This window comes from Cherax quadricarinatus, chromosome 54 (genome assembly GCF_038502225.1).
Source record: "Cherax quadricarinatus isolate ZL_2023a chromosome 54, ASM3850222v1, whole genome shotgun sequence".
Classification (NCBI taxonomy): domain Eukaryota; kingdom Metazoa; phylum Arthropoda; class Malacostraca; order Decapoda; family Parastacidae; genus Cherax; species Cherax quadricarinatus.
Window position 1 is genome coordinate 15,793,199 of NC_091345.1, and position 15,544 is coordinate 15,808,742.

At 39.2% G+C, this 15,544-nt stretch overlaps 1 protein-coding gene across 1 annotated transcript in view; it reads right to left on the bottom strand.

Moving 5' to 3' along the window:
- Positions 1–847: 847 nt before the first annotated feature.
- LOC128699231 (uncharacterized) overlaps positions 848–15,544 on the bottom strand; it is a 52,388-nt gene continuing 37,691 nt past the window's right edge. The window contains exons 9-13 of the mRNA XM_070096526.1: positions 14,011–14,190; positions 10,699–10,837; positions 10,329–10,444; positions 4,178–4,203; positions 848–983 (exon numbers count right to left, since the gene is read on the bottom strand). Of these exons, the coding sequence (XP_069952627.1) occupies positions 848–983; positions 4,178–4,203; positions 10,329–10,444; positions 10,699–10,837; positions 14,011–14,190 (597 nt within the window). The remainder of the gene's footprint in view (positions 984–4,177; positions 4,204–10,328; positions 10,445–10,698; positions 10,838–14,010; positions 14,191–15,544) is intronic.

Sequence of the window (15,544 nt, forward strand, 5' to 3'; positions counted from 1 at the left end):
CCAAATGTGGGCATTATTGCCCAGTTGTTCAAAAAACACATATGCACCAAGTCTAAATGTAAACCATAAGATATAAGTTTAGAGATATAAAGTGTGTCATGAATGGCTTTATGTATGTACTGTATACAAATACATACCAAAATGAGTATTTTTGGTACAGTACATGTACAGTCCAGGACATTGGCACAGTGTATGTCAATATACAGTATACTCTGATACATACATAATACTATGACAGACCTCGGGTGAACCCGTGTTGGAGCTCCTTTCATCATTTTATATCCTTGCTGAGTAACTCAGTCAACTTGGTTCAAGTTAATTGTGTATATAATAATCATGACTGCATTATAAAATAATCTTCACATCAAAACTCACTTTTGCTAATACAGCCATAAATATGAGGCGATTCTTATTGTATATATGATATGATTGGAAAAAATAAGACAAAGGAGTGGTAGTTTCTACTTTCTTCGAACAAGTGCAAGCTGAAAAAAAGTAAACATCACTCAAAGAGTTTATTCTTTAAACTGGTACGAACTTCCTGGATTAGCTTTCAAATACAGTAGAATCCCATTAAGCTAAAAATTCACTATAACAAAACTTTTGCCTGCTGCACAGGCAAAGTTTTAACAATAGCGAGTGCCGTTCTCGGCCCCAGAGTTTGTGATATGGGATTCAAATGTAACATTTACGAGCAAAGTTTAGGGCGTTAGGTGTGGAACACTAACATGTTTCTCCCCTTCATTACTTCCACCAAATAATTCTTTGCTTCACCACTGCAATAATTCGAATTAGTGCTGAAGAGTCAGGAACAATGCTGCCTCTTATGGATCTTTTCCAGATTCCATTACACTTTAAGGAGCTGCCACTGACTGTTGGCCCTGAAGGTAAATGGCTCTGCTTCTCTAAGTAGCTGTGCTTCCACTTCCAGCCTTTGCAAATCTTCGGACTGATGCCTGATTCTTTCATCTCCACTCATTGTTCTGTAAAAATGATACATATAGTCACTAACAAAATAGTTTACAGGTAACAACTAGTACCCCCTCCTCTGTACAAGTAATGAAGGCATACAATATGCAACTGGAAACCACAATATGAACACTAGGACATTTTATTGAGAAGGTTTCTTTGTATAAAAAGAGGTTTGCTTGTAAGTAATAGTTATTTTAAGAAAAGAGGATAAATAAGTACATGAGATATGATTTAGAATAAAAACAGTGGTATGTTAGACTATGTATTAGTATATAAAGATCACTGGTAGATTTGTGGATATGTATGTTTTTAGAGGGTATCAGATACATTAGATCATTATTTAGTTGTAGCTACAGTGAGAGTAAGAGGTCACACATGGGTTCAAGGAGAATGTCATCAATGAGTAAGAGAGAAGTGAAGAAGTTTATATATTTAAGGAGGAAGCAGGGGTAAGATATAAGCAACCATTGAGAGAAAAATGAGCTAGAGTATATGTAAATACAATGAATGTTCATATTACCTGGAACTCATCATTTCTTGCATTTCAGTAATGATTGAAGGTATTCATTAAAATCCATCACTAAGTACAGTTATGCCTGGATAGTACTCTGTATCATGGCTACTGAGGTTTTGTGGGACACAGATCACTTCCACCTACAACAAACAAAGCTTTATGAGCTTTCCAATACATTCTTTCACACTGAATAGAATGTCCACCCTATTACTGGAGGCCCAAGTCAGATGAAGTACATCAAAAGACATTAATGCTATGAACAGTTTTTACCACATAAGCCCTCTCCCACCAAGGTATGACCCACAAAATAAAACATTTACCATCATTCATTGGATAGCTGTCACAACGAAGTGCATGGACATCACAATTCAAAATAAGGTTCTGAAGTGTAACATTCCTTCCCATCATGAGTGTAGACACTGTAGCACCAGCTTCAACACTCACTGAATCATTAAATGCTACATTACTCCTTCTCCCAACAAAACATCAAATCTTCAAACCCACTTAAACTCTGACTTCATATATTTCAGCCTTTGTCAAAAATCTCTGAAACCTTTAGCTTTTCTTAGATCAAGGCTTAAATATAACTTCTTTCATTCATTCTGAATTATTAACATTTAGTTTTACTAGCAAGGGGCTAGTAACCCCTTCTCCTGTATAAATTACTAAATTTAAAGAAACTTTTGTTTTTCTTTTGGGCTACCCTGCCTACGATTGGGATACGACCGGTTTGTTGAAAGAAGAAGAAGAGTTTTAATTTTCTGTAAAATGCGATCAAAGCAATCACCCATCTTAAAGGTTTATACACCATGAGGTACACCATATCTCTCCCGACGTGTACAGTAAGCCCGCTTATGAAGAAACACATCAATGTGATTTTTATATATACACCTACCATCAGACTTACGACCTGCTCGACTTACGACCACTCGACTTACGACCGTGTTTTTTTATGCCAAATTTCTGGGAAATGAGCAACTATTTGTGCTGTACAGTGTTTATCCTAAACCTTACAGTATAAAATACAGTACTAACAACATAAAAAGTAAAGTAAAACATGAAATACTAAAATAAAACAATAAAATAAAGTCATTACAAAAATGTTTTGTTGATATTCAGTAGTAAAGTTCGACTTACGACCATTTTGACTTATGACCGGTTTCTCGGAACCGAACTCGGTCGTAAGTCGGATGGTAGGTGTATATATATATTTTTTTTTCAAAGCGTCGGCCATCTTCCACCTAGGCAGGGTGAAGACCCAAGAAAAGAAAAAAACACTTTTACCATCATTCACATGTAATCACTGTTTTTGCAGATATGCCCTGATATGACAGTTCAGATGTCAGTCCAAACAGCTAATATCCCCAACATCTCCTTTAAAGTGCAGGCATTGTACTTCCCACCTCCAGGATTCAACTCCAGCTAACCAGTTTCCATGAATCCCTTCACACAATATTACCCTGGTCACACTCCAACAGCTCATCAAGTCTCAAAAAAACCATTCGTATCCATTCACTATCTAACACGCGCACGTGCCTGCTGTATGTCCAAGCCCCTTGCACACAAACCTCTTTCACCCCCTCCCTCCATCCTTTTCTAGAATGACCCCTACCCCTCGTCCTCCTCCACTACAGATTTATACAACCTCCAAGTCATACTATTTTGCTCCATTCTCTCTAAATGACCAAACCACCTCAACAAACCCTTCTCAGCCATCTGAATAATACTTTTAGTAACTCCACACCTCCTCCTAATTTCCACACAATGAATTCTCTGAATAAAATTTGCACCATATGTTGCCCTCAGACACGACATTATTGCCTCCAGCCTCCTCCTTTCTACGGCATTTGCAACCCATGCTACACACACAAACACACACACACACACACACACACACACACACACACACACACACACACACACACACACACACACACACACACACACACACACACACACACACACACACACACACACACACAGTGCTGGTACCACTATACTCTCACACATACCCTTGTTTGCCTCCATGGGTAATGTACTTTGTCCCCACAGATATCTCAATCCACCATCCACCCTTTTTCCTTCATAAACCCATCTGCTGACAAGTCTAATCTCAAATATGTGAACACATTCACTCCAACCATACTCCCTCCCTCCAATGTGATATCCAGTTTTTTTCTTTACCTAACTTGTTTGATATCCTCATCATCTTACTATGTTCTCTTTCAGCTTTCTTCCTTTACACACCCTCCCATACTCTTCCACCAACCTTTGTAACCTCTCTTTAGCATCTTCCAAAAGCACAGTATCATCAGCAAAAAGTAACTATGTCAATCCCCATTTTGTATCTGATTCCCCATAATTTAATCCCACCCCTCTCCTACACACCCTAACCTGAGTCTCACTATCCTCATAAAAACTTTATAGCATTTAGTAACTTAGTACCTATTCCATATATTTACAACACATACCCTACCCATTTAAAGCCTCCTTGTTCATCTGCGATCATGCTCTCTGTCTTACCTCTAATTCTTTCAATAATAACCCTACCATACATTTTACCTGGTATACTCAGTAAACTTCTTTCAACAAACCGGTCGTATCCCACTGAGGCACGACAGCCCAAAAGGAAAAATGAAAGCTTTTCCTTTTGGTTACTAGGCCCTTGCTAGCAGAAGTAGCAAGACATACCTGCATCTTTGCATGTTTATGAGATCCTACCATTACGTAAAACAAGTTACAGGCTTTCGTTTTACACTCACTTGGCAGGATGGTAATACCTTCCTTGGCAGTTGCTGTCTACCAACCTGCTACCAAGGATCTTGCATGTTTACGAGACAAAAAAGACACCAGCAATCCTACCATCACATAAAACAACAATTGCAGGTTTTCGTTTTACACTTGCTTGGCAGGATGGTAGTACAGCAGGGCCTCGCTTTACGGCATTCCACTAATATGGACATTTCAAATTATGACCAAAACTCTCTATACGGCTCCCCCACTTGACTTTTTAATACAGTCACTGTGCACCACCTGGTTTGTTTACAATCTCTGTGAGCACAGTGTCTCTCCATTATGCTTGGAAATTACAAAATTTCAAGGGTTTTTAAGTTATGTCATGTATTATGTATTTTTTAATTAACACATCAGCCATTTCCCACCAAATCAGACAAAAAAAAAAAAAACTTTGATCATTAACCCTTTCAGGGTCCGTCCCGTAGATCTACGGCTTCACGTTGAGTGTCCAAACCGTAGATCTACGCCAAAATTCTAGCGCCGTCAAATTTAGCGCGAAAACGCTCATAGGCCTACATGTGAGAGAACGGGTCTGCGTGGTGGGTGTGCGCCATAAACAAAAAATCTAGGCGCCCGCATGGCATTGTGGGAACGCCGGCTCAGTTACCCTTGTTCACCATGCCTCGTCGCAAGTCAGCTCTCACTCCCCGGAAAATTGGGACTCTCCTCTTCCTATCTGATAGTTCTGACACTGATGGAAGTGGAAATGAAGACGAATTCTACGGCTTTGATCAGTTAGTGACCGAAAAGAATGACCAGGATATCGATAATAGTGCAGAAAACCCTGACGATCCTCAACCTTCTACCTCTGGTGTGGGCACTCGTGACTCACGGTCGGTTGTTCCTCAATGCAAGAGAAAACTAATATTTTCGCGTGGCCAGGCCTCTGACTTCAGTAATGATGATGATAGTGACGTGGATTGTGATTTTATTGCGCTCGACGATCATTCGAGTAGTGATAGTGAGGAATCATATTCACCAGTGAAGCGTCGGTATGTTTGCCGTCGCATGCGCTAGGGTAGTGTACCCTATGCTGTGCCCAGGGGACGGAGTACATCCCGGAGTACATCCCGTGGCCCAACACCAGTTTTAGGTAGTGATAGTGAGGATGATGTGGCTACACTTGGCATGGATAGACCACAGGCATCAGTGGATGGTGTTAGTGGTGATGGTAGTGGCACCGCCATGCGTGACTCACCAGGTCACGCTGGGACCCACGCTGCTGACTCGTCAGTTCAAAGACAAAGCGGAGCGCCAGCCACCAGCCCACCACAACCACAACCACCCACACAACCAGCCCATGATGTGCAGTATCCACCAGAAAACCGTATGTGGGATTGGCAGCAAAATCCCAATTTTGTTCCCAAGCCTCACCACTTTGATGACTCTCAAAGTGGAATTCTACCCACTTGTCCCCTTGGAACCACGGCCAATGAACTGGAATTCTTTGAATTATTCTTTGACCAGCCATTGATGGAAATTATTGTCAGGGAAAGTAATAAGTATTTTGAGTACACCATGGCAAATACGATCTTATCACCACAGTCAAAACTACACAGGTGGAAAGAGACGACTGTTGCAGAAATGTATTTGCTTTTTGCAACAATAATGCTTATGCCTCACGTCTATAAGCATAATATAAAAGCATACTGGTCCACAGATTGGCTAATTTCTACCCCGGTCTTCAGTGAAATCATACCAGTGAACAGGTTTATCTTACTCTTACGTATGTTGCACTTCTCTGACAAAACCAGGCCTGACAGAAGTGACAGGTTATACAAGATTAGAAATGTTTTCATGTATCTCAAACAAAAGTTCAGCATATACTTTTATCCATTCAAGAATCTTGTAATTGACGAGTCTTTGATTTTGTTCAAAGGTAGACTGCCATTCAAGCAGTATATACCGAGCAAGAGGAAACGCTTTGGTATAAAACTGTTTGTACTCTGTGATTGTGACAGTGGCCTGGTGTTGGATATTGTTGTATACACGGGTAGTAAAACATTGAAAGATACCAAGATGTTATTGGGTATCTCAGGTGACGTAGTGAGAAACATGATGGCACCTTATCTTGGTAAGGGGCATACATTATATACCGATAACTGGTACACAAGCCCATTACTCAGTGATTTCATGCGAGTGAACAAGACAGATGTGTGTGGCACAGTGCGTTCTAATCGTAAACATATGCCCAGGCTCAACGCAGGTGCTCATGGTGATGACGTGCAGGTGTTTACTGCCAATGACATCATGGCATTACGGTGGCATGACAAACGAGATGTCACATTGTTGACAACCATTCACCGTAATGAAATGCAAGACAGTGGCAAAGTTGATCGAGTGACTAATGAACGTATTCGAAAACCAGTGACAGTGATTGATTATACACAAAACATGCGCTTGGTTGACAAATTGGACATGCAGATTGGTTTTGTTGACTGTGTTAGTAAGAGTTACAAGTGGTACATGAAACTTTTCTTCCATCTCATGGACATGTCAATGCTCAATGCATATAATATGTACCAAATAAAGACTGGCAACAGACCACCGTATGGTGAATTTTGTTTGTCTGTTGTCAGACAAATCATAATGAAGTACCAGGTAAGAACACCTGCTATACAACACAACCTCGAATTCCTCAGGATATACCCAAGCGTTTGAGGAGGGAAGGTGATCATTTCATAATACAACTTCCTTCAACTCAGAAGAAATTTGCTCAGAAGAGATGCATCGTCTGTGCACAAACAAAACGACGGCAACAAAGACGCAAAGACACTCGGTTTATGTGTGAGGAATGTAAGGTGCCTCTGTGCATGGTGCCTTGTTTCAAGGAGTTCCACAAGCTCCAGCAGTTCTAAAACCATGTCCAGTGATTGTAAATATGTAAATATATGATAGAACATTAGTATTATACAAGATTTGTGCATGTTTATTGTAATAAACAACAGTGGTAAACAATAATATGATAATAACTTTAGTGCGGTTATTGTGTTCAATACAGTGAGTTTATATATATACATTATATACAGTATTGGTCTCTCAGGCCCCAAATGTTAGTAGGAATAGAAAAAAATTGGAAAAGAAAAGAGAAAACAATAAAAACCGCAAAATAATGTAATGCGCGTATGTGGAATTCGTCGATGTTGCCGCCACCACATCATTTTTGACAAACTTCTTGGCACTGTATCTCGGTAAGTACTGATCAGAATTTTTTTTTTTTGTCTTATTACCTTCACAATTTTTTTTTTTTTTTCAACAAGTCGGCCGTCTCCCACCGAGGCAGGGTGACCCAAAAAAGAAAGAAAATCCCCAAAAAGAAAATACTTTCATCATCATTCAACACTTTCACCACACTCGCACATTATCACTGTTTTTTGCAGAGGTGCTCAGAATACAACAGTCTAGAAGCATACACATATAAAGATACACAACATATCCCTCCAAACTGCCAATATGCTCTTTAATTCAGTAAGAAATTTTTTTTTTTTTTTTTCAAAATTTCTTGGACACTGGAGCACCAGTTCAGATTTTGGCCTTGGACCCTGAAGGGGTTAATCAACACTTTCACCATCATTCATACATAATCATTGTCTTTGCAGAGGCACCCAGATACGACAGGTCAGATGTCCCTCCAAACTGCCAATATAACAAACCCCTCCTTTAAAGTGCATGCACTGTACTTCCCATTTCCAGGACTCAAGTCTGGCTAACTGGTTTCCCTGAATCCCTTCACAAAATATTACCCTGCTCACACTCCAACAGCTCATCAGGTCCCAAAAACCATTCGTCTTCATTCACTCCTATCTAACATGCTCATGAATGCTGCTGGAAGTCCAAGCCCCTCACCCACAAAACCTCCTTAACCAACCCCTCCAACCTTTTCAGGGCCAACCCCTACCCTGCCTTCCTTCCTTCCCCTACAGATTTATATGCTCTCCAAGTCATTCTTTGTTCCATTCTCTCTAAATGACCAACCATCTCAACAACATCCCATCAGCGCTCTGATTAATACTTTTAGTAACTCCACACCTCCTCCTAATTTCCACACTGAATTCTCTGCATATTTATACCACACATTGCCCTTAGACAGAACATTTCCACTGCCTGCAGCCACATCCTTGCTGCTGCATTTACAACCCATGCTTCACACCCATACAAGAGTGTTGGTCCCACTATACTCTCATACATTCCCTTCTTTGCCTCCATGGATAACGTTTTTTTTTTTGTCTCCGCAGATATCACCTTTTTTCCCCTAATCAATTCTATGGTTAACCTCATCCTTCATAAATCCATCTACTGACAAGTCAACTCCCAAACATCTGAAAAAATTTGCTTCTTCCATACTCCCTCTCTCCAATGTGATATCCAATTTTTCTTTATCTAAATTGTTTGATGCCCTCATTACCTTACTCTTATCTATGTTCACTTTCAACTTTCTACCTTTACACACCCTCCCAAACTAATCCACTAACTTTAGAATCCCCCAAAAGCACAGTACTATCAGCAAAAAGTAATAGTGTCAACTCCAATATTGTATTTGATTCCCCATAATTTAATCTCATTCCTCTCCCCAACCCCCTAGCATTTACTTCTTTTACAACCCCATCTATAAATATGTTAAACAACGATGGTGACATTACACATCCCTGTCTATAATTATATTTATAATTATCCCAGTAGAATGAAAGGGGGTAAAGCAGCTGGAACCGACTGGATCATGACAGAAATGTTAAAAGCAGGGGAGGATATAGTGTTGGAGTGGTTGGTATTTTTGTTTAATAAATGTATGAAAGAGGGGAAGGTACCTAGGGATTAGCAGAGAGCATGTATAGTTCCTTTATATAAAGGAAGTGTGAGTGGGAGTTCGAGCAGGGTAATATTTAGTGAAGGGATTCAGGGAAACCAGTTGTTTTTATATACCTGGACTTGAGTACTGGAAATGGAAAGTACAATGCCTGCACTTTAAAGGAGGGGTTTGGGATATTGGCAGTTTGGATGGATATGTTATATATCTTTATACTATATGCTTCTAAATTGTTGTAACTGGGCACCTCTGCAAAAACAGTGATTATGTATGAGTGAGGTGAAAGTGTTGAATGATGATGAAAGTATTTTCTTTTTTGGGATTTTCTTTCTTTTTGGGTCACCCTGCCTTGGTGAGAGATGGCAGACTTGTTCAAAAAAAAAAAAAAAAAAAAAAAAAAAAAAAATTCAATAAGGAGGCACATTCAATATCGCACATTACTTTAATATAAACATTTTCATTAACCCATCTATGATATTTTTCAAAATTATATGATAAACATGCTACGTAACATATAAACACGATAAATACACCACAGTAGGATAAATTAACAAATATGAGATATTAGGTGTAGATGAACGTGTATGAACCAAAACCAGAGGCGTTCATCTGCTTCTTTGCATCCTCTGCGTGTCTCTAATCTCTCATTTACTCATTCTCTCTCTCTCATTTTAACTCGTTTACTCACATCTCACCCTAAATTAAGACTACAAATATTTTAAGGTAAGTAATGGGTGTACTGTATATGCATTTTATCACTCTGTTGCGCTCTAAATTTCGTAGTATATTACGTGTGGGTGGGCTGGCCTGGCTGGTTACCATACCGCCCCCACCTGACTTCCTACAAATAAATACTACTCGCCTCTCACTCTACATTAAGACCACAAATATTTTAAGGTAAGTAACGAGTGTACTGTACGTGTATTTTACTTTTTACTGTTTTTAATGCCTAGTTCTACTGCTAACTTAATATGTTAGTGTAAACTTGTTATCTGGCATTTATATGCATTTATAAGTGGAAAAAAATGGTGTTCTGCTCTCTGGGGGTAGCCTGGACTCTAATCTGCCATATAAGTGGGGCACTATACCTCCCTGGGTGGTTGCTGTCTACCAACCTACTATTTAGGATAGTGGAAATGTTAAAATATTTGTCTGTGTATTGTAACATCTACAGAATTAAGTACAACTGTCTGCCACATCTAAAATTACTTGCCAAAACTGAAGAAATTTTTTTTTTTTTACCTTTGGTGGCCGTATATCATGTTGAAGACATCCTGCTGGAGTGATGGTAACCTGAGTATTGGTTGTAGAGGTGACTAAGCAGATGTCTACTGGGCCACCTTCACTGCCCTCCTGAAATTAAGTTAAATGACATTAAACAATGGAAGAAAGCTAACTCTACTACTCCGTATAACTTGCTATTTATTTAATTAGGGAGGCATGAAGTCCAGTGGTTGCACTCTGAGGGATGGGTAAGTAAGCTGAATTTTGGATGATGACAAATTCTGTCTTGTGTGCACTTTTGGCTAGGCACCTACTGAATGAATGATGGTGACTGTTTCCTTCTCTGGGTCATTCTACCTTGGTGAGAGAAGGGTTGTGCTCTAGCAACTCAAATCTATTTGAGAATTGTTTGCCATTGAATTTCTCGGCGTTAATAATTTGCTGCTTGTGCACGGGGAGAAAGTAAGTGGGTCCAAGTCATCAGCTCCTGGTTCCTCTTTATCACTTGCTTCTATCTCCAAATCTGCCTGGGTTGAGGATGGTGGATCATCAAAGGCTAGGAGTCAGTGGTTTTTTTCACTGATGCCCCAAAAATATAGTACAAAAATATATTTTAAAATTAAATTCCAGATACCACCTGTACAGTACACAATAAGATATATGAATGCCTATTATTTGAATCCACTTATTCTTTGGATTTAGCCAAAAATATCCTATTTAGAATATTCACCTAGTAAATGCATTCAGAACTTCCAGTCAGAAGACAAATGGTATCCTATAAGAGAAACTATGACTGTACCTACTAAAAATTGCCATTAACATATTGAAGATTGCTGAAGTTATGTGCATTAAATTGTGACATCTCATTCAGAATACAGGTAGTAGGTTGGTAGACAGCAACCACCCAGGGAGGTACTACCAACCTGCCAAGCGAGTGTAAAACGAAAGCCTGTAATTGTTTTACATGATGGTAGGATTGCTGGTGTCCATTTTTCTGTCTCATAAACATGCAAGGTTTCAGGTATGTCTTACTACTTCTACTTACACTTAGGTCACACTACACATACATGTACAAGCATATATATACACACCCCTCTTGGTTTTCTTCTATTTTCTTACTAGTTCATGTTCTTGTTTATTTTATCTTATCTCCATGGGAAAGTGGAACAGAATTCTTCCTCTGTAAGCTATGCGTGTTGTAAGAGGCGACTAAAATGCCAGGAGAAAGGGGGTAGTAACCCCTTCTCCTGTATAAATTACTAAATTTAAAAAGAGAAATTTTTGTTTTTCTTTTTGGGCCACCCTGCCTCAGTGGGATACTGCTGGTTTGTTGAAAGAAAGATCTCATTCAAAAGATGCTGCTGGAAAGCATTTCATCAAATGCAAGTACTGGTCTTATAATGGTCATCCTAGATTGTTACATTTATCGAATGTTCTCATCTAGTTGGGTTTACAGAGAGCGAGTCAAGTCCTAACCCTCAACTGTCAATGGCAAGCCTTTCCAATTCTTAGTCTTCATTGTAGTAATATACCTACTCTTTAAACTGTATATGGTGTTTGCCTGCATCTCTTCACAAGTTCATTTCAATTACTACCCTCAATACTCAAGGAGGATTGTAGGCATTAGAATTTGCATTGCCTCAGCCTCTGCTAAATTTTTTCATACAGGAAGTACTGATTATAGTTTATTATTTTGTATTTCTTGTGAACCCTTCTATTATGCACGCAAGTCTGTTGTTGAACTGTGCCAAGTCCCACGGTCTTCTGATACCATGCTGTTTACTTCACATATTGTTTAATCGGTTAGTTTTATTTCTTATAAAAAGTGGAAAGGAAGATAAGGTGGGAGACGGCCGAATTTTTTAAAAAAAAAAAAAAAAAAAAAAATATTAATAACAATATTTTATAACTGAACTTGCTCCCACCTACTACAAATGACAATAAAATATCACCATAAACAATGACACTGAGATATCCTGTCTTAAAACTGCAGGTTAACAGAACAGTATCCTTGAATTTACAAAAAAATATAAATAAATTATTAATGGCTAATGAGTTTGTAGAAGACAATACTGCATTCTATTATACATTTAATGTATTGTTTCTTTTACTCGGACACAATTACTGGAAATATTACCAGATCCTAAAGGCTTTTGACTATGCCCATGTCCCGAGTTATATACCCGAGGACAACTGGTGGCAGGCATATACAACAGACGACTAATGGCAGGTTGATATGAAAGACAATAAAGTGAGATACAATATAGCAGTTGTAGTAAGGGTTTACTAAACTACATCACAGAAAGTTAATGTGGAGATTTATGTCCAGAATATGATGGAATAAGGAGTATATTCCTAGGTAGAAGGTTGGTAGACAGCAACCGCCCAGGGAGGTGCTACCGTCCTGCCAAGTGAGTGTAAAATGGAAGCCTGTAATTGTTTTACATGATGGTAGGACTGCTTGTGTCTTTTTTCTGTCTCAAAAACTTGCAAGATTTCAGGTACATGTACTTCTTACTACTGCTCCTTACACTGAGGTCACACTATACATACACGTACAAGTATATATGCACATACCCCTCTGGGTTTTTGTCTATCTTACTAGTTCTTGTTCATTTCCTCTTATCTCGATGGGGAAGTGGAACAGAATTCTTCCTCCCCAAGCCATGCGTGTCATAAGAGGTGACTAAAATGCCAGGAGCAAGGGGCTAGTAACCCCTTCTCCCGTATAAATTACTAAATTTAAAAAGAGAAACTTTCATTTTTCTTTTTGGGCCACCCCGCCTCAGTGGGATACGGCCGGTGTGTTGAAACAAAGTATATTATTATATTCACCAGCAGCACTAATCATTTAAGTCATATAGTGCCTAGGGAATGGGAGGTAACTGAGTTTGCTCCAAATTGGATGAAGAACCCTTTACCAACATTAAGACATCTGTCAAGGGAGCTAAGGAGTACAGAACAGAATTAAAGATCATATGTAGATAGGGTTGCCTGAAGCTTTGTTGTAGTGGCCAGTCCTTGGAGTGAGGCTCTGGGATAAACAAGGCATACACTTGGTACACAGCAAACCCTTACTATAGATGAAATTTTGCTTTGGGCAGATCAATATCAACCACCACCCAGAGTGAAACATCACCTATAATAAAAGTTTGCTTTGCACCACATGTCTTACTATTATACTTGTTCACAGTACCTTCCATCCAAACAGCCTGACTTATCAGGCCTGATCTTAGACAGCCATGGGAGGCAGTGACTCCTAAATCATTAAGTAGTGATTAGATGGTTTTGGTCATTTAAGCGTGTACTAATACAGAAAAAAAAGGGTACAGGTGTCATCTGATAGGCTGCTCCATATTTCCAATTCTAAAATACACTTTTAATAACAACTTTTACATTTATCTTTCAGCTTTTTATTTTATCTATCTCCTCTCACTTGTATGTATATGTTGGAAGTAATCTCAAATTCTTCTTAAACTTTGTTTCCCAGTGAACATTGCTCTTCTCTTGTATAAAACCAAACCAGTATGCAGAATTCTTTACCAAAGGCTTCAGGTACTCCTTCAAGCTTACATGAAGATATCCTAAATGTCTTGGGAAGATTCTACACTTGACCACTCTCTCAAGGATGGAGTTGCCAGAGATAGGACAACATCCAAGACTGATAAATACAGAATATAAAACAAGCAAGAAATCATACCTTCGACCTAAAATTTAATAAAAATTCCAACTCTCTGTCTTGTTCACGGTTCACTGCTTCAAAGTGATCCAAATATGTCAACAATTGCACATCTGTAAATTCAGTCAAATCTCGACGGTTACCTGGAGAGTGATCTAGAAGGTCGTAGCTGCTTTGCAATTTCTCCAGATATTGCTTCACCTGTGGAAAAAAAAAGTAACTAAATATATTGTGCTTTATGATTTTTTTGTTTAACACATCGGCTGTTTCCCACCTAGGCAGGGTGACCCCAAAAAAAAAAAGAAAAACCCAAAAAGAAAAACCCAAAAAAGAAAGAAAAAACTTTCATCATTCAACACTTTCACCATCATTCATACATAATCACTGTCTTTGCAGAGGCACTCAGATATGACAGTTTAGATGTCCCTCCAAACTACCAATATCCCAAACCCCTCCTTTAAAGTGCAGGCGCTGTACTTCCCACCTTCAGGAATCAAGTCCAGCAAACCAGTTTCCCCGAATCCCTTCACAAAATATTACCCTGCGCACACTCCGACAGTTCGTCAGGTCCCAAAAACCACTCGTTTCTATTCACTCCTAACATGCTCATGAACGCTTGCTGGAAGCCCAAGCCCCTCACCCACAAAACCTTCTTTACCCCCTCCTTCCAACCTTTCCTAGGACGACCCCTACCCCATCTTCATTCTTCTACAGATTAATATACTCTCTAAGTCATTCTACTTTGCTTCATCCTTTCTAAATGACCAAACCACCTCAACAATCCCTCTTCAGCCCTCTGACTAATACTTTTAGTAACTCCACACCTCCTCCTAATTTCCACACCATGAATTCTCTGCATAATATTTACACCACACATTGCCCTTAGACAAGACATCTCCACTGCTTCCAGCCTCCTTGCTGCAGCATTTACAACCCATGCTTCACATCCATATAAGAATGTTGGTACCACTATACCGCATTTACAACCCATGCTTCACATCCATTTAAGAATGTTGGTACCACTATACCCTTTGCCTCCATAGACAACGTTTTTTGTCACCACGGATACTTCACGGCACCACTCGCCTTTTTTCCTTCATCAATTCTATGGTTAACCTCATCCTTCATAAACCCATCTGCTGACAAGTCAACTCCCAAATATTTGAACACATTCACTTCTTCTACACTCCCTCCCTCCAATGTGATATCCAGTTTTTCTTTATCTAAATCATTTGATACTGTCATTACCTTACTCTTATCTATGCTCACTTTCAACTGTCTACCTTTACATACCCTCCCAAACTTGTCCACTAATCTTTGCAATTTTTCTATAGAATCTCCCAAAAAAGCACAGTATCATCAGCAAAAGGTAACTATGTCAACTCCCATTTTGTATTTGATTCCCCATAATTTAATCCCACCCCTCTTCCCAACACCCTAGCATTTACTTCCTTCACAACCCCATGTATAAATATGTTAAACAACCATGGTGACATTACACATCACTGTTTAAGGCCTACTTTTACTGGGAAGTAATCTCCCTCTATCCTATACA